The following is a 26,839-nucleotide window of genomic DNA, read 5'->3' as shown; positions in this document are numbered from 1 at the left end:
GTTACATTACACTAGGAGAAGGAAAAGGTCTGAAAATAGGAAATCAATTTATTTTACACACACAAAAAGATATTTAATGTCTGACAAGCTGTCATACAACAAAGTACATACTCATTCTAGAATATTGACAGTGTTCGTTTTAAAAACCATTTTCTTAAAGAATTAGTCCCATAGCTACTCTGCACACGAATTGTAAGTAGTCTTCACTGCAGAAAAGGAACAAATCTTATCAGAATGGAAGCAATGTTTTGTAGACAGAGAAGTCAAATTAACTTCTAGTGAGAAATCTAAATGTGTGTATGTACAATAGGGTATTATTCCATCACAACGAAGCAGGAACTGTCATTTGTTGGAAAAATGAGTGGAACTAGAAATCAGGTTAAGGAAAATAAGCCAGACTAAGAAAGATGATTATGACATTTTCTCCCGTGTGGAATCTTGTCATTAAAACAGTGAATGACTCAAGCGTGTCAAACGGGAGACTATTAATTAGAGTTGTAGGAAAGGCAGGGCAGAATACAACCAAAACACTCCTGTGAGTGGATGGAGGCAGAAAAGGCACTGAGAACTGCTCAGGCGAGGATAGGAAAGCGAAAGAAGCGGGAGGCAGTTGGTTAGTGTACCTCCTCCCGTGCGTGGACCCACGTGCTGAAGTGAAGATCCTTTGCACCAATAATGATCAGAAAGAAACATGAGGAAACACAAAGTGAGGGTAGAAAACTAACGGAGTGAGTGAGTGAGTGAGGAAGACTTTAAACGAAAGCACTTCCTTAAAGAGCTGCTGGGGAGAATCCAGATCTGTTCAGTGTCAAGCCGGCCTTGTCCCCCTGCCCTGACTTCCTCCATCCATCCATCCATCCGACTTCCGTGTTTCCCCCTCTAAGCATCTGACCTGTGGGGAGGTCTTACTGAACTCTGTGAATGCGTGTGTGTGCATGTGCGTGTGTCTGCACACGTGTGCACATGGCAGGGGATGGGCAAGGAGGCAGGATAAGCAGCAGGGTGAGGTAGTAAAGAATTGCTGGCGCTGTGCATTAAAAGTTAACAGATTGCAAGTTAAGGGTGGTGGTCTTGACCTCAGGGCCTGGGCGCTGCCCCCTGAGCTCTTCACCTCAAGGCTGGTGCTCCACCACGTGAACCACAGCTTCGGTTTGGGGTTTCTGGTGGCTCATTGAACTTCCCTGCCTGTGCTGGTGGGCTGGCTTTGAACCGCTGTCCTCGGCTCTTGGGCTCCTGAGCAGTGGGGCTGACAGGGCAGAGGCACCGGCGCCCCGCAGAAAGCAGCTGTTCACATCACCTCAGGTCAGTAGGTGAGAATTGAGTCGCCTCCACTGCACGTCAGGATGGAGGTGAGAATGGAGGAAGGAGAGCAAGGCTGGGTTCCCTTGAGCCATCTCTGAGATCTGGGTCGGCTGCTCCTGTCCTGTTGATAGCTTGCCGTGACGCCTTCCTTTAGAGAGGGCATCTGACTTCAGTAGCGGTGTCCCCTGTGTCCTCGTCATCTCTGCCTTCCTTGCTGAACTCGTGCGTGGGGAGACCGGCCTGGAGCTGCGTGGCGCAGCCATGGTGTGGCGAGGCCAGGAGGTGGGGCTAAATTAGGTGCTGGCCTTCTTTCTGACTCCTGAGGGTGGTGTGGAGAAGCTGTGGTCGCTTACTTACTCCCTCATCCGGGGTCTTTTCGTGTGAGGAGGGACGTGTCAGTGGCTTCCCACTTCCTCTCCCTCTGCCAGGTCTTCCAGGCCCCAGGTCGTCGTCCTGGAACCCTGTGTGCCCGTGCGGGGTCAAAAACCAGCCTAGGAAATGCAGGACACCTTAGTCAGGGCTGACGAGGTGAAGCACGGTGAACGCACACCACAGATGGCGTGAGCGTGTGACCCGGCCCGGAGCTTGCTCGCTGTTTGCTCTCCTCCACGTGCTGGTTAGCCAGCCTCGGTGAGCCCCAGGGAAGCGCCCTCCTTTGGGCAGAGAAGGGGAGGCCTGGCTTTTCCCACTTGGCCTTGTTAGGCTGCTCCGGACTCCACAGTGTTGTTTAGAGTAATGAATACCACTAAAGTAACTCCATGACTCCTCCCTTCACACGCTGCTTGTCTAGTTAACTGAAAAGCGATTACACATGTATTGATGGCTGCTGCTCACATTAGTGTGACCCTTGACAGGTGTGTCATAATTAAGCCAGGCTGACTCAGATATCGTCACCTCACATCCTGTGCGCGTGTGGTAAGTAGAACGAGGCTAAATCCTTTTTGTTTTTCGTTCTATCTGTGGTTAAATCTTAACTTTCTGGGTCCGCAGACTATTTCAGTCTCTTATGGTCTTTAAAAAAAGAAGAGAAAGAAAGAAGGAAAGATGGATTCTCAAAAAAAAAAAAAAAGAAAAAAAAATATATATCTCCAGTGACTAAACTTAACGAGCCTGTGTGTGTCTTGTTTATTGAGCCACAGCACCACTTCTGGCCTTTTTCTGTGTATGTGGTACCAAGGAATTGAACCCAGGGCCTCGTGCATGCTAGGCGAGCCCTCTACCACTAGGCCATGCTCCTGGCCCTTGCACATATTTTCTTGTTTTTGTTTTTGTTTTTTGCCAGTCCTGGGCTTAGGCTCAGGGCCTGAGCACTGTCCTTGGACTTTCTCAAGGCTAGAGCTCTACCACTTGAGCCTCAGCACCACTTCCGGCTTTGTTTTGTCTATGTATGTGGTACCGAGGAATCGAACCCGGGTCTTCACGCATGCTAGGCAAGCACTTTAACCACTAGGCCAAACTCCCGGCCCCTTGCACATATTTTCTTATGTTCTTCAAGTCATCTTTTCCCTCTTGAGTGTCCGTTGGGCAGAACAGAAGCTTTTTGATTTGGCGTAATCCATCTGTCTGTTTTGCTTTCGTCGCCTGTGCTTTTGAGGTTCCACCCTCCAGGTCTTTCTTTGTTCGGCAGAGGTGAGGCTCTCCCTCGGTGTTCCCTTCTGGTAGTCTCTCAGATCACCCCTGTAATCCCTTTTGGATCGGGCTTGTTTGGAGTGACGGGTCGAGGTCAGATCCTGTGAGGGACCGTGGAGACGGCGATCTTTGGCACGGCTTGGTGCTTCGCCGTCTTGTGCCGTGAGAATTTTAAAGGGAAGCGTCTACCCTGATGTGCGGTCCAGCCTCCGCTCAGTTCCACCTCTTCTTCCTGGGAGGATTTTGACCTCTTGGTTCTCATCTGCATTTTAATCTTAACCTAAACAAGCCCTTGTGTAGCCAGCCTGTCACCTTGATCCTGGGCTGTCAGTCTTTTGTATGAGATAGAAAGAAAAGCTACATTCTTTTTTTTTGGCCAGTCCTGGGCTTCATTAAGCTCAGGGCCTGAGCACTGTCCTTGGGCTTTCTCAAGGCGAGAGCTCTACCACTTGTACCACTTGAGCCACAGCACCACTGCTGGCTTTTTTTTCTATGTATGTAGTACCAAGGAATCAGATCCAGGTCTTTGTGCATGCTAGACCAAACTCCCGGCCCTGAAAAGCCACATTCTTGAAAAATATTAAAAGCATCTTTTTGCTCCCCTCCCTCTGCCTCCTCACCCCCAGTCCTGGGGTTTGAACTCAAGGCCTGGGAGCTATCCCTGAGCTTCTTTTGCTCAAGACTAGAGCTCTACCGCTTGAACCACAGTGCCACTTCTGGCTTTTTCTCTGTATGCGGTACTGAGGCATCGTGCGTGCTAGGGGAGCACTCTACCACTAGGGCAAATCCTGCACCCTCACTTGATCGCCCCCCACCCGTTTTTCTTAACCTGGGCATAATAACTTTCCAGGGAAAGAGGCTGTCTTGATATTCAGTCTGTGTGGAGATCGTCAGAGCTGAATTGAGGCTCAGTTGACAGAGGTGTTCAAAATCAGCTTTGTGCTCTTAAACCATTGAGCTAAGCTTTCCAACTCGGTTTTATTCTCTGCTGCAGAGAGCAAATCTCTCACGCCTGTCTTGCTTAACTAACTCGACCCTTAGCTTTCCTCATACGCTTTCCTTCTGCTTTCCTCCCTGGCCACAGTTCTGTGGCGTGGAGTGGCCTCTGCGGGGAGCAGCATCGCCGCATCCTTGACACCTGGGCTCTCCGTGGCTGCCTGACTTGCCCACCTCACCTGGTCTCCCATCGTTTTCCAGGACAGCCTCCGTAAGAAGGATGACAGGATTGAAGAGCTGGAAGAAGCACTGAGAGAAAGTGTGCAGATAACTGCCGAGCGGGAAATGGTGCTGGCCCAGGAAGAGTCAGCCAGGACCAGTGCTGAGAAACAGGTCTGCCATTCCTGTACCGTTGCTGTAGCAACGCTTCCCCTGACACGCCAGGTGACACCCAAGCAGCGTAGCTTAGGCCAGGTCCACACCCTCCTGTGTGTTGACGGGGTGTCAGACTCGGAGCGTAAGTACTTAGACTTCAGCCGTGACCCAAATAGAGCTGTGCGAGAGTTGGCTTGTGTGCATGGAGAGCTCGGATTTCCTGTGCATTTACGCAGTACAAGCACACGTCTCGGAGAGGTGACCTCGTGAAACTCAGCCGTTTGAGTCGAGGAGGCTCAACCCTGGCACAAGTGTTTCGGATTCAAAGATGGGGATTTCCAACAGCAGAAAGATGATACATTTTATCCCTTGTGTGTGCCGAAAGCGATACAGTTAGAAAGGAGAGCAGTACAGTTAGAGGCTGGTGTTGGTAACACCAAGGGTGGGGACGCTGTGGCACCTGTGCCCCACAGAGCAGGTGGCGCTCAGCTCGGAGGTGACATGCGTTCACTTTGGCCGTTGCTCCTGGCTCACCTCCTCCCCTGCACCTACTAGAAAGGGCGGCAAGATGGGAGGCAGCGATGGGAAGTGAGGCAGGTCTGTGGGAGAGAGCTAGGCTGGGTCCCTGTTGTTTCGGCGCCATCTTGCTTCCCCCAGTGAAGGAGTTCTGAGAAGATGGTTGGACGTGGTAAGCCACGTCCCAGAAAGGTGGGTGACATTTACCTCCTGCCTTCCTCTGTGAGGGAACAGGAAGTGGGGCCCAGGCAAAGAGATTTAGGGCGACAGAATCTGCCAGGAAGTGGCTGGTGTGGTTGTAGCTGGCAGATGTCATGGGTCGCCCTTCACCCCCGGGCTGCAAGGACACACTCGCCTAGTGCCTGCCCGGTGTGGAAGAAAGGGCGGCCGAGGGCCGGAAGCCGATCCCGTACCAGGGCTTCGTACCTAGCGAGCAGATCAGGCCTACATGTGCATGTGGGCGTCAGATGGAAGCAGCTTGGAAAAATTCACATTTTGGCCACTGGCAGCACCCATTGTATGGATGCGCCACGGTCCGTTCATTGCCTCCTGCTGAAGGCCATCCTTGGTCGTGCGTGCGCGAGCGCGCGCCTGTGTGTGTGCTGGTGTGTGCATGCGTCATCACAACAATTCAGATTAGAGGATACATCTAGTACCTTCATGCGCATTGAGATAAGGAGCATAAAAAACGACAAGTTGACGTTCTTCAGGAGCCCCTGACTTACTTTGAGGCTATGATCTAGTGACACCAGTATCCCCTTCTGCAGGGAAGCCAGCACTCCCATCACTGAGTCTCATCCTGGAGCCCTTCCCTCTCTCACCCGGCCCCTCCCCCTCGCGCCCCTCCAGGCTGTCTACCCTGCCTCATCCCCTGGTGTGGGTACTGTGCCAGGCCTCCTCTTCCTTCTCAAACCACCTTTCACCTTCTTCCCCCAAAGGGCAAGCAAGCTTCTTTCTCCTCTGATGCTTCATTTTAATATAACTCACGTTCCCACAGATCCTGTTATCTTCTGATAACAGCTCTTTCCTTCTTCAAGGCTGTGCCACTCAGCAGTGGCACCAGAGGTTTTCAGGGAAGACAGCTGGGACCACACTGATTTGTGACTGAGAAAAAGCCACATCCAGAGCCACCTGCTACATTGTCTTCTCCATGTCTTACCGAGGGGCCTTTGCTTCCAGTGTCTGTTTCTCTTTCTAGCTCTGGACGGTGGAAGCCAGCCTTCTCCGTTTCCATTCAGCGGGCCCTCTTCCCTCTAATGACAGTTTGCTGTCACTGGGGCCATATCGTCTGTCCCATCAGTCGAACTTGTAGCTCCAACCTAATTCTAGTCCATTAGCCAGGTCTTTGCTTCTGTCTCTAGGCTGTTTAGTCCTCTTCTTCCTTGTTTTATTTATTCTGATTTTTTTGTCTTTTTGGTCAATTGTGGGGCTTGAACTCGGGGCCTGGGCACTGTCTCTGAGCCTCTCTGCTCAAGGCTAGAGCTCTACCACTTAAGCCACAGCCACTTGAGGCTTTTTCTGTGCATGTGGTACCGAGGAATCGAACCCAGGGCTTCACACATGCTAGGCGAGCACCCGACCACTAGACCACCTTCCCAGCCCTGTACAATTTTTTCTTTCTGATCATTTTCTCCCAGGAAACTACAGCAGGAGTTTCTAAGCATCTTGGAAAACACAGAAACCCACTGCTCTCTGTTGTGGAGCCGAGGGTGTGAATCTTGAAGACACAGTTGCCAGCCGTTACTCTGATTTCCAAAGGAAAATAGGTTGTGTGCTCCCTTCTCATTCCACATTTATTAGCTTGTGATGTACGGGTGCCGTGTGTGTGTGGTTCTGTTTTTAAAAAGTGCCATGATCTGGAGCATATTTTCCGATGGTAAAGCATTTCTGTGTCATTTAGTGTAAGACTTATCTCCTCCTCTTCTTGGCTCTTGCTACATTTGTCTGTTGGTGATGAACTCGGGTCTTTCCAGCAGCTGCTGTGAGGTAGGCACGGGGTGGACCGAGAACTCAAGCATGCTATCTGCATGCATTGTCCTGGTCCACAGAAAATGACATGATCAAAAGGGGACCCTGAGACTTGCCCCGTCTTGGGACCAGAGCAAATCGATGGGTGTGTGGAGATCCCGGTTTCTGGTACCGTTTTTTTCCTTGTGTTCCAAAAAGCCGTAAAATCTGTTTGGAGCTGTGTAAGGTCTGAGACTATAAACCTGTAAACCGTGTGGATCTGGCACTCGACTGGATGGGAAAGGAAGCCATCTTTTAAGAAGACTGCTAGCTAAATGTAACTGAAAGTAAAAGCGTTGGGGGACAGGTGAAGCACATCTTTGACACACGCCAGACCAGATGTCAGGAAACAGCCGCCAGAGAAGCAGTTGATCAGACACGCATTCATTTCCAAAGCTGGCACTTCAAACAATCCTTCGATCGCCGGGCTGCTGGCGGCTCGCGCCTCTGCTCCCGGCTGCTCCGGAGGCTGAGGTCTGAGGATTGTGTTTCGAGGCCAGCATCCCCCGGACTCTCATCTTCAGTTCACCGTCGAAAAGCGAGAAGTAGGGGTGCGGCTCAAGTGGTAGAGCACCAGCCTGACCTCTGCTTGGTGATGCCAGCCGAGCCCAGTCAACACAGCGGGGGTTGAGGGGTGCGAACCTCCCCGGGGTGGCAGCTTGCCTGGTCATTGTATCTGCAGACTGGCTCTCGGTGGTACTGACACTGCTTTATCAGAGCCACACGGCACTAGCGCGGAGAGCTGTGGTCAGCTCACTCACCTGGGTCCCTCAGCATGGTTTTTGCCTCTGAATTACATTTAGACGAGTCTCATTTCAATCATTCTCTTGTGGTAAACACCCGGAGTAAGTGGAAGTGCCGGAGAAAGTCCAGACCTTGCTCGAGGTCTTCTCCCTGTGTTTTAGCCCTGCTTTATCTGGGGGGCAGGGGAGGAGGTGGTTTGGCATCTGTTTCTATGAAGGCTATTTGTTATTGTTATTGTTGTTATTGCAGCATTCTACCTCCTTTTATGTCTGGGGACTTTGACTTTTTTTTTGTCTCCCACTTTTTTTTTAATTTTTATTTATTTATTTATTTTTTCCAGTCCTGGGCTTGAGCTCAGGGCCTGAGCACTGTCCTTGGACTTTCTCAAGGCTAGAGCTCTACCACTTGAGCCTCAGCACCACTTCCAGCTTTTTGCTTTGTATGTGGTACCGAGGAATCGAACCTGGGTCTTCATGCATGCTAGGCAAGCATTTTAACCACTAGGCCAAACTCCTGGCCCCTCCCACTTTTTTTTTAAAATGAGCAACCAACCAACTCCTCCTAGGCACTGGCCTATAAGCAAGAAAGTCTCTGAATTCTGCTCAGTTCTTTACGAAGGAATTCTTGGCGGCATAAACCGAAACGTGTTCACTGAAGTAACACGCCACTCGCCCTTGGTGCCCGCGGGATCTGTCAGTCAAGTTTATGTCCTCTTCTTCCTAAGTTTCTATGCGGACTGTTAGGATTTTAGTCTTCATATTCTTGTATTTCTTGTAACTTCCTGGGAATTTCTCTTTGACTTCTATGCAAGACAGTCGGAGGCTCTTTGTCTTTGCCAAAAAAAAAGGGAATTATGCATGACATATACAGGTCTGAACAAGAAGAAAACTAAGTTCTCCCTGACCTAACCGCTGCTGTGTTGTCCTGAGGGAGGACAGGAATGTCCCCGTGTCCTGTGAGCCCATCCTCAGGCTGGCGGGCCCGTCCCGTGGCCGGAACTGACGGGACGCTCCCCTCTTCCCCCGGCCCGCCCGCCACAGGTGGAGGAGATGCTGATGGCTATGGAGAAAGTCAAGCAGGAGCTGGAGTCCATGAAGGCCAAGCTGTCCTCCACCCAGCAGTCCCTGGCCGAGAAGGAGACGCACCTAACCAACCTTCGAGCCGAGAGGAGGAAGCACTTGGAGGAGGTCTTGGAGATGAAGTAAGTGTGATTTCTGCTTGAGGGGCCCGTCGGATAGAAGCACGTCTCCTTTCCTTGCACTGTCACGCGTTCCCCCTGCCAGGCCAGTCTAGATGGCCTGCTGGCTGACGCTTCCCTTTCTAGAAGGGATTTCATCCCATGTGCCTCAGGCCGTGGTTTGACAAATAGTTTTCTTTTGCCTCCTTTTACCAGAGTTAAGGTCCTTGATGCGTGTGCGCACGCGCGTGTGTGTGTGTGTGTGTGTGTGTGTGTGTGTGTGTGTGTGTGTGTGTTGCATTGCCTCTCTGGAATCCCTAAAAGTGTCTGAAACATTCCATTTGCCATCTGTGATTCAACTTCTGCTGTGTAAAAGTATACTGTTATTATTTATGCTCCCCACGATACGTTCGTTGGAAAGCAGTATGGCTGTCGGTCTCTTGCATCTCAGGCCGAGTGGACACCTAACTTCTTCCCGTAATGCGCTCTGCGCTCTGGCTGGTCGTTTGCCTTTCTTGGACGGCCAGGGGAGAGAGCATGGCGGAGACACCCCTGTGGTGGAGGGGCAGGCTCCAGTGCCCTGTGCAGGGTGTGTGGGACCGGGCCCTCGGTAACCTTGAACTTGGAATGCTATGAGGTTTAATACAACACTAAAATAAATGGCTGAGGATTGGATTTGGATGCCGTAGTTATCAGTGTTGTAAGTGTCTATCAGTGGGCGGGAGTTAAAAACAAGATTTTTAATTCTGAACCGTGGCAGCCGAGGCCTGAGAGGACTCACCTGGTTTTGCATTTTACCAAGATAAGATGCCCATCAGTTGGCATTAGGAGCCCATAGGCATAACCAGGAGAGACTTAATTATTGGCTTACCATATTTAAATCAAAATCAAAAGCTCAGACAGGACTTTTGTACCTCTACCCTGGAAATAAAAACTGAGGAGCTGTTTTTGGACCAAAATTTCATAGCTTTTGCGGCTAATGGGGCATGAAATAAATTGGCAGGCACAAAGCGCTCCGAGCACAGTGGAACAGTGTGCGAGCTCTAATTCCCAGCCCTTGGGAGTCCAGCAAAGGTCACCAATTAAATAAAGTCAGGATTAATCACAACTACCATCACACAAAACCCAATCACTAATCCTCCTCTGTGTTACAATGGCGTGAGTGTGCAATTGTGGGAGAAGCACTGGAGAGGGCTCTTTTGTAGTGCACAGGAAAATCAGCAGTGAGGTGTCAAGCAGAAAAAATGAAGCCCTGCAGGTGACGCTGCCTCTGGAGCCAAGAGGAACGGAGGGAGCCTGGTGTGCGGGCTGGCCAGACAGGCAGCGTGGAGAAGCTCTGGGTTGGAGTGTGACAGGCAGCGCGGTGCAGGAGTGGCCAGAAACCCACTTCGCTGTGCTCGGGCTGTGAGGTTTCTCACAGGGAAGAGACGCAGCAGGAGCCCAGCTTTCAGCCCATTTCCTTCCATTGCCCACCCCTGAGCTGACGGATGCTCGTTTTTGGCTTACCCATGTGCATTCATATATATGTATATGGGTCTTGCTTATTTTAAATTTGTGTGGCTAGAACTCAGTGATAGAGCACTTGCTTAGCACGTGTGAGGCTATAGGTTCAGTCCTCGAGGTGGCAAAACAAAACAAAATGCATATTGATTACCACTAGCATATATATTAAACTAGCAGAGACCTAGCTTGGGAGGATTCGTAAGAAATTACATGCAAAGATAGACAGCAGAAAGCTGGCAACACATGACTGCCTGTGTTAGTCCTGCAGGATGAGATGTGGAGGCAGTACGGTTGAAGGGGTGACAGTGAGCACAGAATGTCTGTTCCTGTGTGGAAGCAGAAATGGAAGTTTTGGTTCTTCTAGGAAGGGGCCAACTGCCCAGACATGGTTTTGTGATTGAAGTCATGGAAATGCTAGCAGGCAAGAGAACAAGAAAAGGGCAAGTGTGGCTGTGGCTCCAGGGGTGGGGTGGTGGCCTGGAGCTGGAGAGCTCAGGGACAGCGCCCAGGGCCAGAGTTCAAGCCCCATGACCCCCCCCACCCAAAAAATAAATAAACAAAAAGTGCTGCCCTAGCAGGTAGCACTGCGAGTACCAAAAGAGTCGGTGATTGTTGGTGATTGGCCTCGCTTGGGGTCCCCGTCCCTGTCCCCTTGGCAGGGACAGCTATCTGCCTTCATAAAAAAGAAATTAGTCCCCATCATTTTATTTTCTTTACAGATTTCCTGGAGTCTTTCCACAATGAGTGTATATTATCTGTATATATTATCTTTATCAGAAAAAATAGCCTTTTACAAAGAATTATGTTGTCTTGAGAAGGTAGCTGCTCGGAAAGGATTATTTATCCACATTACTTTTTTTTTTTTTCTTTTTCTTCTTCTTTTTTTGTCCCCCATTCTGAATCTCATGCCTTCTGAACCGAAGTTTTGCATTTTGAGCCAGATGCGGTAGACTTCCTGAGTGCTGCCCGGTGACGTGGCAGTCTCCATCAAATTCCCTAGAGGCCACCCTGCTTAGCCCTCCTGAAGTTACTCTCCAGTGCTCATGCCCCAGTGGCACGTCCTTTGCACTTTTGAAATTCAAAATCTAAATTGTCCCCTGTTCTTATCACATAACGCATTGGAAATCAGACATTTACTGCAGAGATCAACTGTACCTTCCTGGCTGGCCCAACGTGCCGTTTAGGGAAGAGTTTACAAGTGGGTTGAGACGTGTTAGCAGCATAGAGTGAGTGCCATGCTTTCCTTACGCACAGAATAGAGCTTAAATCCCACCACCAGGGTTCACACTGGGTCCGGAACTGGTGACTCAGCCCAGTTCCACAAACCAACTGGTCTCTGTGGCATTCGGGTTTTCTGGTCACCTGCTGTGCGTGCAACCCACTGTCATCCCTAGAGAGAGCCCTTGTCTCCTTCCAGCTTCTTGTGTCCCAAAAGGGGACAGATGACAGCCGCCAGCAGGAAGCTTCATACTTAGACCGTCTTGAACTGCACCTTTAAGCTCATTCCACCTCTTTAACATATTTTTTCAAGTGGGCATGGGATATATTTAGGCTGTCCTCATCCTTCGTGATGATTGCAGCCCGATGGCACTCAGCCATCTGCCATTTCTTAGAAAAACTCCATTTTCCTTTCCAGTCGTTAGCATTGCCTGCTGGAGTTGAGCACAGGGACCCCTTCCAGGGGAGGCCTTCCGGTGTGTGGCTTCATTAAAACTCTTCCATATGACTGCTGCGAGCACTCGATTATCTTAACAAAAGACAGAAACAAAGTTTAGCCCCAGCCCTGGGTTCTGACGCCTTTTCTCAGGTAGAGGCTCACTCCACTGACATAGCTGCTGTAAATCAAATCTGCCTTCCCTCCATGGAAGATGAGAGACGAAAGGATGTATTTTGGAGGCTAATTTTCAGCAAATTCATTCTGATCATTTTATAAATTTCTTGTATTCGTCTCCCTACCAAATCTACCTCCTTTTCCTCCTGGGCATAAACCACAGAATTGTTGCTTAAACCACAAGGAATCAATAAAGTTGAATTGTTTGAAAGAGTTCTGGTTACTTGCAGTAGAGTCAGAGTAAACCCTAAACTTGCTTGGTTTATACGGTCAGCATGCCCCAGGCATGGGCTGTGGTTCTAACTCTGATTTGCTCAAGTTTACAAACCCTTCAATGAAAACGTGTTAAGGAATATCACACTTGGCTGTGGGGGGAGGGTATATTGTTTTTCGAGGAAGAAGTTAAGTGAGAGTGTTCTCACTGGACCACAAAACTCGGTTTACTTTTCAGGTTCAGTGGCAGCTCTATCTAGGAACTGTTTTAAAATGCAAAAACAACACAGTGAAATGCCAAGTTGTTTTTACAGGACTGGGAGTGTTTCTTCCTAGAGGAAAATTTGCTGTGTATTGCCCTAGGGTGGGTGAGTGGGTGGACAGACCGACAGGGATGGACTGATATTGACAAAGGCAGGTGGAGAAATACAGGGTCCAGGTGGAAGGAGGAAGAGTCAGAGCTGGGAAAGGGCCAGACCGCTCACAGAGGTGAAAACCAGCCAGCCCAGCTGTTCCCACCCGAGCAAAACCCACCCTGCCGTGGGCGACACAGCCAGGCAACGACTCCACAAAAGGTAACATAGCCAGTCAGAAGGAGCCAGCCACCCCTCCTGACCCGGCGTCTTCCTGCAGTGCACCCTGCTGCAGCCAGTGTTCCGAGGCTGTGTCACTGGCATTTCTTCTAATCTGTCTCTGCCAAGTACTTCCTTACCAGCCCATAACAGCTCAAATATCCACACTGATCATCTTTTAATGCTCCAGCAGTATGCATATTTGTGTGTGTGTGTGTGTGTGTGCGCGCATGTGCATGCCTGTGTACTGGGGCTTGAACTCAGGGTATGGATGCTTCACATTCATTCTTTCTTTTTTCTCAAAGCCACAGTTCCACTTTCCGACTTTTGGTTTCAAGATGAGTCTCATAGACTGCCAGGTGCTGGTGGCTCAAGGGGAAGAGTGGAGGCCTTGAGCTGAAGAGCTCAAGGCCCAGGCCCAGAGTTCAAGCCCCACAACCAAAAAAAAAAAAAAAAAAAAAGAAAAAGTCTCAAAGTCTCATATACTTTCTTGTCATGGGTGTCAAACCACAGTCCTCAGATCTTAGCCTCTGGAGTGGCTAGAATTAAAGGCAGCAAGGTTAAAGTTTTACATTTTTGTGATAGAATACTTAACATGGAGAATACTTAACATGGAGCGGGGAGCATGGCCTGGCAGTAGAGGGCTGGCCTAGCATGCACGAAGCCCCGGGTTCGAGTCCTCAGTACTATATACATAGAAAGGGCTGCAAGTGGTGCTGTGGCTCAAGTAGTAGAGCTCTAGCCTTGAGAAATCCCCCAAGGACAGCGCTCGGGCCCTAAGTTCAAGGCCCAGGACTGGCAAAAATATTATTATTATTATACTTAACACAAGATCTCCCCAAGCTTTTGGTGCTGTACTGTATGTGAGTAAGTAAGACTAACTGGAGAGGATGCAGTGTTTGGCCATTTTGATTGTTGAGTCTTTGTAACCCCTGCTGGGACCCCCAGCCCCTGCTGTTCTGTGTTGCTCACCCAGCTGAGAGACTAGAGCAGGCGGAGTAGGCAGAGCGCCTGCCCTCACACCTCCCCTTCCAGGGCCAGCTCACCTTTCTTACCTTGGTTACCACTGAATAACCAGAATAAAGGTTCTTAGAGTCAGAAAAGGCCCAGGGCTGTCCTGGGGCTCAGTCTCCCCAGGTGCACCCCCAGGCAGGCTGTAGGCACTTGCGAGCGTGACATGTCTTTCACAGGCAAGAAGCTCTCCTGGCTGCCATTAGTGAAAAAGATGCCAATATCGCCCTTCTGGAGCTCTCGTCCTCCAAGAAGAAGACCCAGGAGGAAGTGTCCGCCCTGAAGCGGGAGAAGGACCGCCTGGTGCAGCAGCTCAAGCAGCAGGTGCCGGCCTCGGGAGGGGGACAGCGTCGCTCCACCGCGCTCTGCACACACCTCTGCCAGCTTGCGTTCTAGGGCCTCATATTCCCTGTGAGACAACTGATGGGGTCACTGGTCATTTTCCCCCTTAGAAGGTGTCACCGGAGCCGGGCACTCATGGCTCCCGCCTGTCATCCCAGCTACTCAGGAGGCTGAGATCTGAGGATCACGGTTCAAAGCCAGCCCTGGCACAAAAGTCTGTGAGACTCTTGCCTCCAGTGAACCACCAGAAAACCAGAAGTGGTGCTGTGGCTCAAGGGGTAGCTTGCCAGCCCTGAGCTGAAGAGCTCAGGGGCAGAGCCCAGGCCCAGGGTTCAAGCCCCATGATGGGGAGTGGGGAGGTGTCACGGAGCAAGCTGTGGGGCTCAAGCCTATAATCCTAGTTTCCAAACTCCATCTCAACCAGTGGCGGGAGCCAGGGTGAATTCCCGCCATCCCCACCACGGGAGAAGCACCTTGGCCAGGCGCAGCAGCGCCCCTCCATCAGTGCCAGAAGGAGGCACTGGGAGGATGGCAGGGTATTAACCAGCTCCCCTTCAGAAGTCATGTGTCCCGGCGGGCACTGGTGGCTCCCGAGATCTGAGGACAGGGAAGTCTGAGAGACGCTTACCTCCAGTAAAACTCCCCCAGAAGCCAGATATGGAGCTGTGGCACTAACCTTGAGCAAAAACCTTCAGAGACATCACCCAGGCCCTGAGTTCAAACCCCGGAGTGGCAATAAAAAGAAAGATGCCTTCCTGTTTTACCCGCTGCCCTAGAAATGGTTGACACATTCATGAACAGGTCTGGTCAGAGAGGAGGGGGAATCGGAGCCCAGAAAAGTCATTTTTACCTTCTTTGGGAAATGTCTCCTAACAAGAGTACACAGGCATGTGCTGAGATTTGTAGTTAGCTAGCAACAGCAAGCCCCAGTGGAGGGGAGGGAGAGCCTCTGCACCGGGGCGTTCTTACGTCTGTGGTCTGTGGATTGAGGAATAATTGGCCCAAAGTTGTCCTTTTGTTTGCGGTACCAACGTTTGAACTCAGCTATGAAAGATTTTTTTGTTTGTTTGTTTGTTTATTGCCAGTCCTGAGCTTGAGCTCAGGGCCTGAGCACTGTCCTTGGACTTTCTCAAGGCTAGAGCTCTACCACTTGAGCCTCAGCACCACTTCTGGCTTTTTTTCTATGTATGTGGTACCGAGGAATTGAACCCGGGTCTTCGTGCATGCTAGGCAAGCACTTTAACCACTAGGCCAACCTCCCAGTCCTACAAAATATTTTTTATCTCATGTGCTAAGAAAGCAACTCAACCATCTACACTCTGTTCACTTTCCTGCTGAGGTCAGCATGGGACAGTCTCGTAACCAGATGATGGTGTGAAGACGTTTTGTTCATTCTCTGGACGCTTCCGCTCTTTCCCCTGCCTTTCCCCGTCCCCACAGCTGCCTCACAGGAGACGTGTCACGTGACTTCAAAACAGTTTCTGCCCACCCAGGCTACCATAGCAAAATCCCTGAGGGGGCAACAAAACTATGTAGATGCAGATGCACTGTGGCAGAGCTGGGGCACATTGGTATTTCAGGCTGGGGGAGGGGGGCTTCCGGGGCACCCACTGAACACGGCGGCGTCTTCAGAGCACTCCGTGGCTGGGATTCGCCCAGGACTGGCTCCCCTCCCACCGTCGTGGAAACTCCATCGAAATGCTGACCTCACCAATCCTTTCCTCCTAGACACAAAATCGGATGAAGCTGCTGGCCGACAACTATGAGGATGGGCACTTCAAATCCTCCCATTCCAACCAAACCAACCACAAGCCCTCCCCAGACCAGGTAAGCCGCCCCCCTCACGCCCCCAATTCTGTGCTGACGTCTCGCAGACTGTGTGGTCCACAAAGAAAAGCAGCAGCCATTCAACAGTGTCACCCCTTCACTTGACTTGAAGCACACGTCCAATGTGTGGTTGTCAGTGATTAGGAGTATTTGGAGAACAGATATTTGAGAATTTTGAGAATGGTCAGGAATTCTTGAATTGGGCCGGGAAAAAAGCCTCCCTTTTGGTATTGAATGTGGGCCTGTTGGGAATTGTGGTAGATGCCTGTTATTCCATCACCCAGGAGACGAAAGCAGAAAGACCGGGCTGCCAGAGCAGCCCCAGTTACGTCGTCTTTGTGAAGTGCTGCCTCAGAGAAAAATCATAAAACCAGAGTAAAAGAAAAGCAAACAGGCGCCGGGAGTGTGGCCTAGTGGTAGAGTGCTTGCCCAGCATGCACAAAGACCCAGGTTCAGTTTCTCAGTATCACATACATAAAAAAGCCAGAAGAGGTGCTGAGGCTCAAGTGGTAGAGCTCTAGCCTTGAGAAAGTCCAAGGACAGTGCGCAGGCCCTGAGCTCAAGCCCAGGACTGGCAAAAAAAAAAAAAAAAGGCAGATAGTACTTTTATTAGTGGGAGAGGAGCGGGAAGAAAGATTCTGTTCTCTCACCTCTGAGGCTCAGCACAGTATAGAATGTACTTAAATCGGATCATGTGTCCAGAGCAATGGCAGTGGCTCGGTCCCCAGCGTGGATTTCCAGGGACGATGGCTGCTTTCAGCTTCTCCTCATCACAGGAGACGTCAGGTTGTTTTTTGAACGAAGGGCTGCTGTTTCCCAAGATCTCCCTGGTGATAGATGCTGAAGAGTGGTACGAAAGCCTCCATCCCATTGCCAGAAGTCCCATTCCCACATCTCCATCATACCAGCCGTAAAACACTTAGGGGGAAATCCTAGCCAAGTAAGTCCAGCCACGGGACTGGACGGCAGGGTTCCCTCCCGCTGGGCACCCGCACCAGACGCCGGCTGCAGCGCAGTCTCAGGAGAAGGCGCAGTGCCGGCATTTGGAGGTCACTTCCAGAACGCTGAGGGCGTGGCCTTCAGACACTAGCGTGTCTGCTAGTGAAGACACACCTGGCACCTCAGCCACCCTACTCGGATTCTGTTGACTCAGAGCATGTAAGGTGCACGTTTCAGGCCTGGACCACGCACTGGGGCCTGGACTCGAGGCCTGGACTCAGACCCTGAGCCACAGCGCCGCTTCCGGCTTTTCCTGTGGATGTGGCACTGAGGAATGGAACCCGGGCTTGGTGCTTGCTGGGAGCACACCGGCTCTGCAGAGACAGCTTGGGACGGCAGAAAGAGGAGATGTGTCTTCATAACCACTTACTAACGTTGGGAGTTCTCAGGGTCTCATCAAGCCCGCCAGGAACCTCTTTTCTGCTGCATTATGCCTATGTCTGTGTCTTCCTACTAACCGGCTCTTTTTCATTCCCACGCTGCCCCCGGGGACCACTCCCCGTCATCTTCCAGGATGAGGAGGAGGGGATCTGGGCCTAGCCAGTCAGATGCTCTTAGTTCAGCCATTTTGTTGAGAACGGTGAGCCCAGCCTTCCCCCACTGCACAGCCATCTCCCTTGTCCCCACTGCTCTCCCCACACCATCACCGCACTCCCCTTCTCTGTGATTCGTGACGACCCCCGTGTACCCCGAGTCCCCTTTCCCCATGCTTCTTGCGTGTGTGCGTGTGCTGTGCTTCTGACGTCGTGGGGTGTGGGTTCTGTGGCTTCTTTTCTTTTGGGATGTGTTGATGGTCACCTTTCTCCTGTCTTCCTTTACATGTATTTAATTAATTTCTTTATTTTTGTTGGTCGCGGGGCTTGAACTTGGCCTGGGCGCTGTCCCTGAGCTCTTCAGCTCAAGGCTACCGCCCTACCCTCGAGCCAAGCCTCATTTCCCATTGTTTTAGAGTTAATTGGAGATAAGAGTCTCAGGTCCTTTTGTGCTTGGGCCGGCTTTGAACCTCGATCCTCAGATCTCAGCCTCTTGAGTAGCTAAGTTACAGGTATGAGCACCCAGCACTGACTTCATTTTTTAAAACCCCGAAAAGCACCTTCTTCTCACTCCTTTACCATCCAAGTGCAGGTCCTAACGTCCACAGAGAAAACCTCCATTAGAAACAGGGCTCACGCCGGCATCCTAGCTACTCAGGCCAGCCCAGTCCAGGTATAAAGCAAAATCAGTGCAGGAAAAAAAAAAAAGGTTAAGCTCACTCCCACTGCCACCAGGATAAAAGAAACGCACGGGAAGAGGAAGAGCCAGCCTTGGGGCGGGCTTCGCTGCGGCCATTCTGTGTTCCGCTCTCACCCGCAAATGCCAGGTGCCATCAGGCGCTGACCTCTCACCTCAGACCCTAACGCGACACAGTGGCGGGAGGCGGGTGCTGTAACCTGTGTGCGGAAGCCACGTTGGACAGAGCACATCCTTTACGGAAAGGGTCCTTCCTCCCTCTTGAGATTAGGCGGTGGCTTCTCCACTAGGTGGGCCACTCCAGAGACAGGGGCCAAGGCGCAGATAAGGGCATTGCACTTACCTGACACGGCTACTGTATTCCAGAGGGGCCGTTTATGGGCGGATGTGCGGACTGCTGGTGGAGCTGGCTCACATACCTCCAAATGGTGCTGTGACTTTGTTTTTGGTTTGTTTAACCATTTCTCTCTGGCGGGACACAAAAGGCCAAATATTCTGGCTGTTGCATGAAATGGGTTTTTGATCCTGGATAGAAATTGAAATACAGTTGCATCTAGCTTGTCTAGACAGGCCCCACATTCTATAGGCCTAAACCCTGAACTCAGACCTCCAAGTAAACCCAAGACAGCGCTCTGTGGCCTCCATAAAAGACTCGATGCCACTGTTGAAAGTCATAAATAGCAGGACCCCTTTCTGTGGCCCCGAATGTCCTTGAGCTCCCCAGCCAGGAGGTGAGGCCCAGGTATCCTAATAAAAATGGCGGCCCAGTGGCTTGCCCTCCGGCACAGCCCCAGGCCAGAACCCTGCCAGCCAGAATGGGCGGCCCTGGACAGTGCTGTGTGGCCCCTTTGAGTCCCGTGTACTGCAGCTAAGACCCGGCGTGACCTCAGCACTCCAGTGCCAGGCTGGCAGTGGGCCCTCAGGGGTGAAGGACAGAAAAGACATGCAGAGCAGAACCAGTGCTGAGACCCTCAGGCATGGCGGAGAGCCAGGGGCTCGGTGTCCTGCAAGGGTTTTTCAGTCCCTTTGGGAAAGAAGACCAGAGCCTCTGTGAGTAGATGTGGGAGCTGGGCCGGGTAACCAGCTCCCTTCAGATGGGACAGTCCCTTTGTCACCTACTTACATGACGTGAAGAAGAGGGGGTTTTCATCCTGGGTCCCCTCCACTATATGGAGTTTTCTCCCCGAGATCAATACACTCGGCCAGCACCCCCTGCCCCACTCTGCGCGCCATTACAATTCCGGAGTTTGCGATAGTGATCGTGGGAGCTTGGTCTCTGGTCCGTTGTCTTTGACGCTGGCAGAATATTTGCACGTCTCCTTTCCGCTCGACCTTGACTCTCCCCTCCCCTCCCTCAGATCATCCAGCCCCTGTTAGAACTTGACCAAAACAGAAGCAAGTTGAAGTTGTACATTGGACACCTGACAGCCCTCTGCCATGACCGAGACCCCCTCATCCTTCGTGGACTCACGCCACCAGCCTCCTACAGCACGGACGATGACCAGGCAGGGTGGGAGAACCAGCTGCGTGAGATGACCCAGGGGCAGGTGAGTCGGCCCTGGCCTCTGGCCCTGTGCGCCGGCCTTGGGCGGGGCTGGGTAGTGAGGGCTGCGGAAGTGTGCGGCTCCCGAGGGCATTTCTGAATTGGTGTATCATTCCAAGCGGGTTTCTCACATCCACCCTGTGGGGTTCCCTCTCCTCCCCGAGGGAAGGTTGTTAGCCATGAGGAGTAAGGAGCCCCGCGGACTCCTCCGCCAAGGCCACCGTTAACCTGCTCTGGGTGGACGCCGTGGTGTCTGGGGCTCCCGAAACCCCAGCCAGCCTTGAGCTGTTTACCTCCTCACGTCTCTCCAGGGCCCTTCCTGGTGGGGTGGGAGTCATCTTGCGCTCTCTACCTCTCCACGTGTGAAGCGACACATCTGGAACTCCTAGATTATTGTCTTTTTGTAAGGTAAAAATAAGATGGTGCGTGTGTGATTTGTTTTAATCTTTAAATTTCTAGCATCTCCTGGCGTTTCCACAAAGCTCTCCAGTTCTGGCTGTGTAGCTGCTTTTGTTGTTGTTCGGTCTCTACGTAGCCATGTAAAAGAGAGCAGGCCAGAACAACTTAGGCACGCTCTCCTTCAGCTCCGCAGGCCTAGTTTGGGGATGGAAGCTACTTGAAAAGCCAGGGAGAGCATAAGGAACTTTCTCATGTCCTTAAGAACAGCAGGAAGCTGGGTACGGGGGGCTCTCGCCTATCATCCTAGCTACTCAGGAGGCTGAGGTCTGAGGATCGAGGTTCAAGGCCAACCCAAGCACAAAAAGGGTTCTGAGGCTCTTATCTCCAGTTAACCTCTAAAAAATGGGAAGTGGGGCTTCGCTCAGGGCAGGGCCCTAGCCTTGAGCACCCAGATTCAGAGTTCAAGCCCCAAGATCTCCCCCCCCCCAAAAAAAACCCCAAAACAGCATGAAGGCCACATGCCCAGTCTAACTCAGGAGACCAAAAAGGAAACAGTACGTCCACCTCTGCCAGTGGTGACCACACCGTGCCACAGGAAAAACAAGCAGAGGTTCACCTGGGGTGCCCGGTGTGATCCAGGGCTGCGTCTGAGGGCCGTCTTCCCGCGCAGAGCCCTCGGGCCGTGCAGGGCCTCACGGGAAGACACCCGGGATGGCGTGAGAAGCTGCTCCGTTGCACTCCTCTCGCCAGTCATGTTGCTTCATGAGGCTTTGCTAATCACCACACCTTTATGACGGGAGTTTCGCTGTTTCACGTGTGTGCACGGTGTATTTCAGACATTTCGCCTCCTCCCCGCTGTAGTAAGCCATTGCTCAGTGAACCCCCTAGTTACCAAGTGGATAAATTCAAGACTAGCACCACAGAGCCCTGCTCACCTCTTCAGCCTTGCTGTTGTGGCCATGGGTCCCTGGAGGCATTCCCTGGAAAGCGTCTCCCGAGGGGGCCACCGTCCCCCCGCCCCCATCCCGGGGACTCGGCCTTGGGTGTGAAGCCGCCTCCTCGCCTTTGCCTTTCAGCTCCAGAGCGCACTGGAGAAAGGCGAGCAGGACAACGCGGAGCTGCAGGAGTTCGCCAACGCCATTCTTCAGCAGATCGCCGACCACTGCCCGGACATCCTGGAGCAGGTGGTCAACGCCCTGGAGGAGTCCTCCTGACCAGCAGGGACAGAGCGCCCACGAGCCTCGGCCCCACCCCGCCTGCCCTCGAGGAGAAGCGTGAGTCAGTCCCGCCGTCCCTGCGCCCGCGCCCGCTCTGCCTTTCCGCCGTCAGGGTTGTCTGAGGGGCCTCAGAGACAGCTGGTGCTTTCTCCCAGGAGGGAGGAGGAGGAGCGCACCCCACCTTCTCCTCTGGGGGCCGGCGTCCTGCCTGTGAGAAGATGGCTGGCCCTGGGCTCAGGTGATCCTCCTGCAGAATGCTCTCTGCTCCTCCCGCTCTGGGCTCCAGAAAACGCTGCCCTTGGGGTCGGACTGGCTCCTCTTGGACCCCCCCAGAGTGCTCCCCACTGCCCCCGCCCCTGGCTCTGTGCCAGGCTCCTCCGCTCTTCCAGGGAGAGGGGCGGCATGGGTGCGTGGAGTCGTCAGGACGTTTGCTGCCCCGCCTGAGGTGTGGGGGGCTGGAAGGCAGTGGGCAGCACCTCGTGGGGGTCAGTGGGGAAGGCTTGGGGCCCCCCTGCCGCCCTGGACAACACCAGGAGCCCCTCCCTCACCTGCACCCGCCACGGAGCTGGGCTGGCCTGGGACAGCGGTGACACTGGGGATGCTGGACATGGATGGGACCCCCGTCCAGTGAGACGCCAGGCAGAGGAACGGGCACCTGCCCCCCACCGCCCGCAGCCAGGACGCCCAGTGCAGCCACGCTGCTGCCCCCGTCGTGAGCTGGCAGCAGGATGAAGGATTCTGGGGGCCGTGGCGCCCCGTGGCCGCCTTGGCGCTGGAGGGCAGGGCAGTGTGGCTCCCAGCACCCCAGCCTCCTGCCAAGCCGTGAAGACACGGGGTGGGGGGTGCCTGGAGCAGCAGAGCCCGGGCCGCCCTGCCCTCTGCCGCCAGCCCACAGCCCAGCACGCGTCCACCCCTCCCTGCTGTCCTCCCCGGCCGGAGCACGCTGCTGTGTGGACGTGACGTCCCCCCCGGGCCCCCGGCCCCCACGCACCGTGTCCAGGACACCAGTGACCCCCAGGCTCCGAGCAGAGGGGACAGGGGCACGCTCGCGTGGGGCCTCCATCACTGCCAGTCCGGCGCTGCTCAGGAAGTGACCCTGGAACCGGCCGGCCGCCAGGCCGCACCCACCCAGCGCCTCCCCGAAATCCTTCTGAACAAAATGGCTGTCTACCTACTCTTTTTAAGCAAAAACTCTTTGCGACTTTTTAGTGTCAACACCGTAACCACGTGTGTCCTCTTTCCGATGTGTGTGGCGCGCGCCGTGTGGCCTTGTCTTAGGTGTATCTCTCCTCCTGCCCCTTTCGGGGGAGCCGCCGTCTTAGGGGTTAACTTGGGGCGTGGATCTCTGTCCCACCCCCCTCCTCCTTCGTCCCTGCTCGTCGATGTTGTCCGTGTGGCGCAGAGAGTTGGGGCAGTTACGTTGTGTCCGTTGTGGAGAATATGAAACTATTAAAAAGTAGTTGTAGACCTGAAAAAGCTTAAAGAGCTGTGTTTCGAGAATGCAACCCAGTCACGTTATGAAGGAACTCAAGCTCCAGGGCAGCCAGACGTCCCCCACATCGGCCACGGAGGCCCGAAGCCCAGCCCCTGGCCCCAGAGTGGCAGGAACCCGCTGTACCTCCTCAGGGCCTCTGGGCAGAAAGACTCACAAGTTGGTGACCCCCCCCAAAACCACCCTCCCTCCATGTTGGTCCCAGCCCAGCGTGCCTAATGCTGCGTGGTAGCCCCGGCTCCCCCTGAGCCGCCGCCTGGCACCACAGGCCCCCCTCCTGCCCACTCGGTGCTATGTCATCCACCATGCCGTCCAGGCCAGCGCTTGTCCTCAGAGCTCGGCTCCGTCCGACTCAAGACCCCGGATTCTTGCCCTGGAAGCGTCTTACACCCCAGACTCTGGGCCCAGAGTGGTCATGATCGGGAAGGGAAGTGACCAGCGCCCCTGAGGCTGAGAATCCAGCCCTGGGGTTGGCTCGGGCTCTCGACCTCACCCTCCCCTCCACACCCCACCAGTATTGCACCCATCCTGGGGCAGCCAGACTTCCAGGGGCACCTGGAGCTTGGAGTCTGCTCCATACGGGGCATGTTGCACATTGCTGGAGAGCTGGGGGCTGCCGGCAGCTGGCTCCCTGTAGCTTGAGTCCCTTCGGGTGAGTGTGGCAGGGCGGCAGGTGGGGAGGCCCCTGACCGGCTGGCATCACAGAAACAGTGTGTTCTGCTCAACTTTGCCTTGATAATTATTGTAAACACTTTGTTCGGTTTTCTTCTTTTTTTTTTTTTAATTCACAAACTAAATCCATCGGAAAATTATAAAGTTATTTAAAAACAGTGTGCCGTGTCATTCTTTCCCGTCTCACCCTGTCTGACCGTCCCTGACACAGGCGTCTTGTGGGAGGCAGGAAATGAAGGGAGAGGCCTCTTGTCACTAAGAGGGCAGCCTGAGGCCAGTGTGCCGGGGTGTGTGGGGGGGTCCATCCCACAGCAGAAGAATCCGCCCGGCAGGTCCCACACGCTTCCCAGTGACCAGAGGCCATTTCCGCTGTGCCAGGCCTGTGCCCTGGAGCTGGGGACATGCCTGCCACCTGCCCGCACCCATGAGTGGAGGGCCCTGTACCCCAGTGGGCGTGTATTGACCCGCTAGCCCAGGGGCAGGAAGCACAGGCCCGGCAGCACATTGCGGGAGGCCACATTTTGGGAGTCTTCATTAGAAAGCGGGTGGACTCCTGTGTCAAAGCTCTGCGGCCCCTGGGATACACTCCACGCTGTCGGGAAGTGGAGCCAGGGGAGCAGGGGAGGAAAGAAAACGCAGAAAAACAAAACCAGCACACCGCGTCCGTGTAGAGCTGAAGTGGGATGCCACGGTGACCACAGAGGCAGGAGACAGTCATCCCCCGCCCGAGAACAGGAGCGGGGTAGGAAGCAGGGTCACGGGAAACTTCAGCTCCCCCCCCCCCCAAGTTCAAGCACAGGACTGACAGGTCCAAGTCCCTGCCTGGCCTCAGACACACCTGTCACCTGAGCGGAGCCTCCCCTGCCTCCACCAAAGTGGCTCAAGACCAAGGACAGTGAGCAGGTCCTGAGTTCAAGCCCCAGGACCGCAAAAGAAAAGAGAAAAAGGCAGTCCAGGAGCCATCCTGGCCGCCGCCCGGCGGTGCCCGGAGCAGAGCCGGCCCAGACCCAGCCTGAGCCAGTGAGGGGCCTGGAGGGGGCGGGGCCTGAGCTGAAGTGGGGGATCCGGGGCTGGGCGGAGGCGTGGCCATAAGGGTGGGGATCTGGAGTTATGGGCGGAGTCAGAAGATGAGGAGCCTGAACTGTGGTCCTGGAGGGCAGGGCCCGTCTGGAGGGCGGGGCGGGTGGGCAGGGCCCAGGGTAGAGGTGTGGCCGGAGGATGGGAGGGACCTGTATGGGGGCGGGGTCTGTCTGGAGGGTGGGGCCTGTCTGGAGGGGCGGGGCCAGATGGCGGGCGGGATCCTGTAGAGGCGGGGCCTGTCTGCAGGGGCGGGGCCGGGAGGTGGGCGGGACCCTGTAGAGGCGGGGTCTGTCTAGAGGGCGGGGTCGGGGGTGGGCGGGGCCGTCTGGAGAGCGGGGCCGGAGGATGGACGGGGCCTATCTGGGGGCGGAGCCGGAGGGTGGGCGTGACCTGTCTGGGACGGGGTCTGTCTGGAGGGCGGGGCGGGTGGGCAGGGCCTGTATGGGGCGGGGCCAGTCTAGAGGGGCGGGGCCGGAGGGTGGGCGGGGCCCGGGTCGCCCGGTCCGCTCTGCTCACCCCGCGCTCCCAGCACTGGGATGAGCGCCCGCAGCCAACTTGGGCCGAGCCGTGGGTCCCACAGCCCAGCCCGGCGCGCAGGACGCCGTGGGCGCCGACTCCTCCCGCTGGGCCGGCGCTCCCAGGCCCCGGGACCCCGGAGGAGGGCGCCTCGGCCGGCCGCGGAGGCAGAGTCCGGGGCGGCGGTCCCCGGTCCTCCCGGGTCCTCTCCGGTCCTCCCGACCGCCTGGAGCATCGCGGCGACCCCGGGCCCGCGGGCCTGACCCGCCCGGCGGCGGCGGTGGCGGGACGCGCAGGTGAGCGCGGGGGGCGCGGGGACCCCTCGGCCCGGGCGGCTCGGGCGGGGCCTCGGCCGGCCGGGGGCGCGCGGGCTCCGGGGCGCGGGCTCCGGGGGTCCCCGGCGTGGCGCGCTGCAGCCCGGACGTCCCGTGTCCGGTCACCCGAGGGGGCTGTGGGGTGAACGGGGGCCCGGCAGGGGCTGCCAGGCCCAAGCCTGCCCCCCTCCAGGTCAGTTCAGGCCCAAGCCTGCCCCCCCTCCAGGTCAGTCCAGGCCCAAGCCTGCCTCCCTCATGTCAGTCCAGGCCCAAGCCTGCCTCCCCCATGTCAGTCCAGGCCCAGGCCTGCCCCCCCATGTCAGTCCAGGCCCAGGCCTGCCCCCCCATGTCAGTCCAGGCCCAGGCCTGCCCCCCCTCCAGGTCAGTCCAGGCCCAGGCCTGCCCCCCCTCCAGGTCAGTCCAGGCCCAGGCCTGCCCCCCCTCCAGGTCAGTCCAGGCCCAGGCCTGCCCCCCCTCCAGGTCAGTCCAGGCCCAGGCCTGCCCCCCCTCCAGGTCAGTCCAGGCCCAGGCCTGCCCCCCCTCCAGGTCAGTCCAGGCCCAGGCCTGCCCCCCCTCCAGGTCAGTCCAGGCCCAGGCCTGACCCCCTCCAGGTCAGTCCAGGCCCAGGCCTGCCCCCCCTCCAGGTCAGTCCAGGCCCAGGCCTGCCCCCCTCCAGGTCAGTCCAGGCCCAAGCCTGCCCCCCCTCCAGGTCAGTCCAGGCCCAAGCCTGCCCCCCCCATGTCAGTCCAGGCCCAAGCCTGCCCCCCCTCCAGGTCAGTCCAGGCCCAAGCCTGCCCCCCCTCCAGGTCAGTCCAGGCCCAAGCCTGCCCCCCCTCCAGGTCAGTCCAGGCCCAAGCCTGCCCCCCCTCCAGGTCAGTCCAGGCCCAAGCCTGCCCCCCCTCCAGGTCAGTCCAGGCCCAAGCCTGCCCCCCCTCCAGGTCAGTCCAGGCCCAAGCCTGCCCCCCCTCCAGGTCAGTCCAGGCCCAAGCCTGCCCCCCCCCATGTCAGTCCAGGCCCAAGCCTGCCCCCCCCATGTCAGTCCAGGCCCAAGCCTGCCCCCCCTCCAGGTCAGTCCAGGCCCAAGCCTGCCCCCCCCCATGTCAGTCCAGGCCCAAGCCTGCCCCCCCTCCAGGTCAGTCCAGGCCCAAGCCTGCCTCCCTCATGTCAGTCCAGGCCCAAGCCTGCCTCCCCCATGTCAGTCCAGGCCCAGGCCTGCCCCCCCATGTCAGTCCAGGCCCAGGCCTGCCCCCCCATGTCAGTCCAGGCCCAGGCCTGCCCCCCCTCCAGGTCAGTCCAGGCCCAGGCCTGCCCCCCCTCCAGGTCAGTCCAGGCCCAGGCCTGCCCCCCCTCCAGGTCAGTCCAGGCCCAGGCCTGCCCCCCCTCCAGGTCAGT

General features: G+C 55.1%; 1 protein-coding gene across 8 annotated transcripts in view; it reads left to right on the top strand.

The window, feature by feature from the left end:
- The window catches only part of Erc1 (ELKS/RAB6-interacting/CAST family member 1), an 89,549-nt gene extending 67,418 nt beyond the window's left edge, over positions 1-22,131 (top strand). For 2 of the 8 annotated variants that reach the window (XM_090325272.1, XM_090325273.1), the window contains 6 exons: positions 4,129-4,260; positions 8,550-8,710; positions 13,996-14,140; positions 15,887-15,985; positions 19,573-19,761; positions 21,233-22,131. In XM_090325272.1, the coding sequence (XP_090181398.1) occupies positions 4,129-4,260; positions 8,550-8,710; positions 13,996-14,140; positions 15,887-15,985; positions 19,573-19,761; positions 21,233-21,370 (864 nt within the window). In that variant the 3' untranslated portion in view covers positions 21,371-22,131. Of the gene's footprint in view, positions 1-4,128; positions 4,261-8,549; positions 8,711-13,995; positions 14,141-15,886; positions 15,986-17,497; positions 17,565-19,572; positions 19,762-21,232 lie in introns of those variants that run through there. The other 6 variants (XM_090325278.1, XM_090325276.1, XM_090325275.1 and 3 more) reach the window with 3 other exon arrangements.
- Positions 22,132-26,839: the final 4,708 nt, after the last annotated feature.

Source organism: Megascapheus bottae, chromosome 37 (assembly GCF_031878675.1).
Source record: "Megascapheus bottae isolate mThoBot1 chromosome 37, mThoBot2.hap1, whole genome shotgun sequence".
NCBI lineage: Eukaryota > Metazoa > Chordata > Mammalia > Rodentia > Geomyidae > Megascapheus > Megascapheus bottae.
Note: the sequence above shows the minus strand (reverse complement) of the source record. Positions and strands in the feature narration are given on the sequence as shown.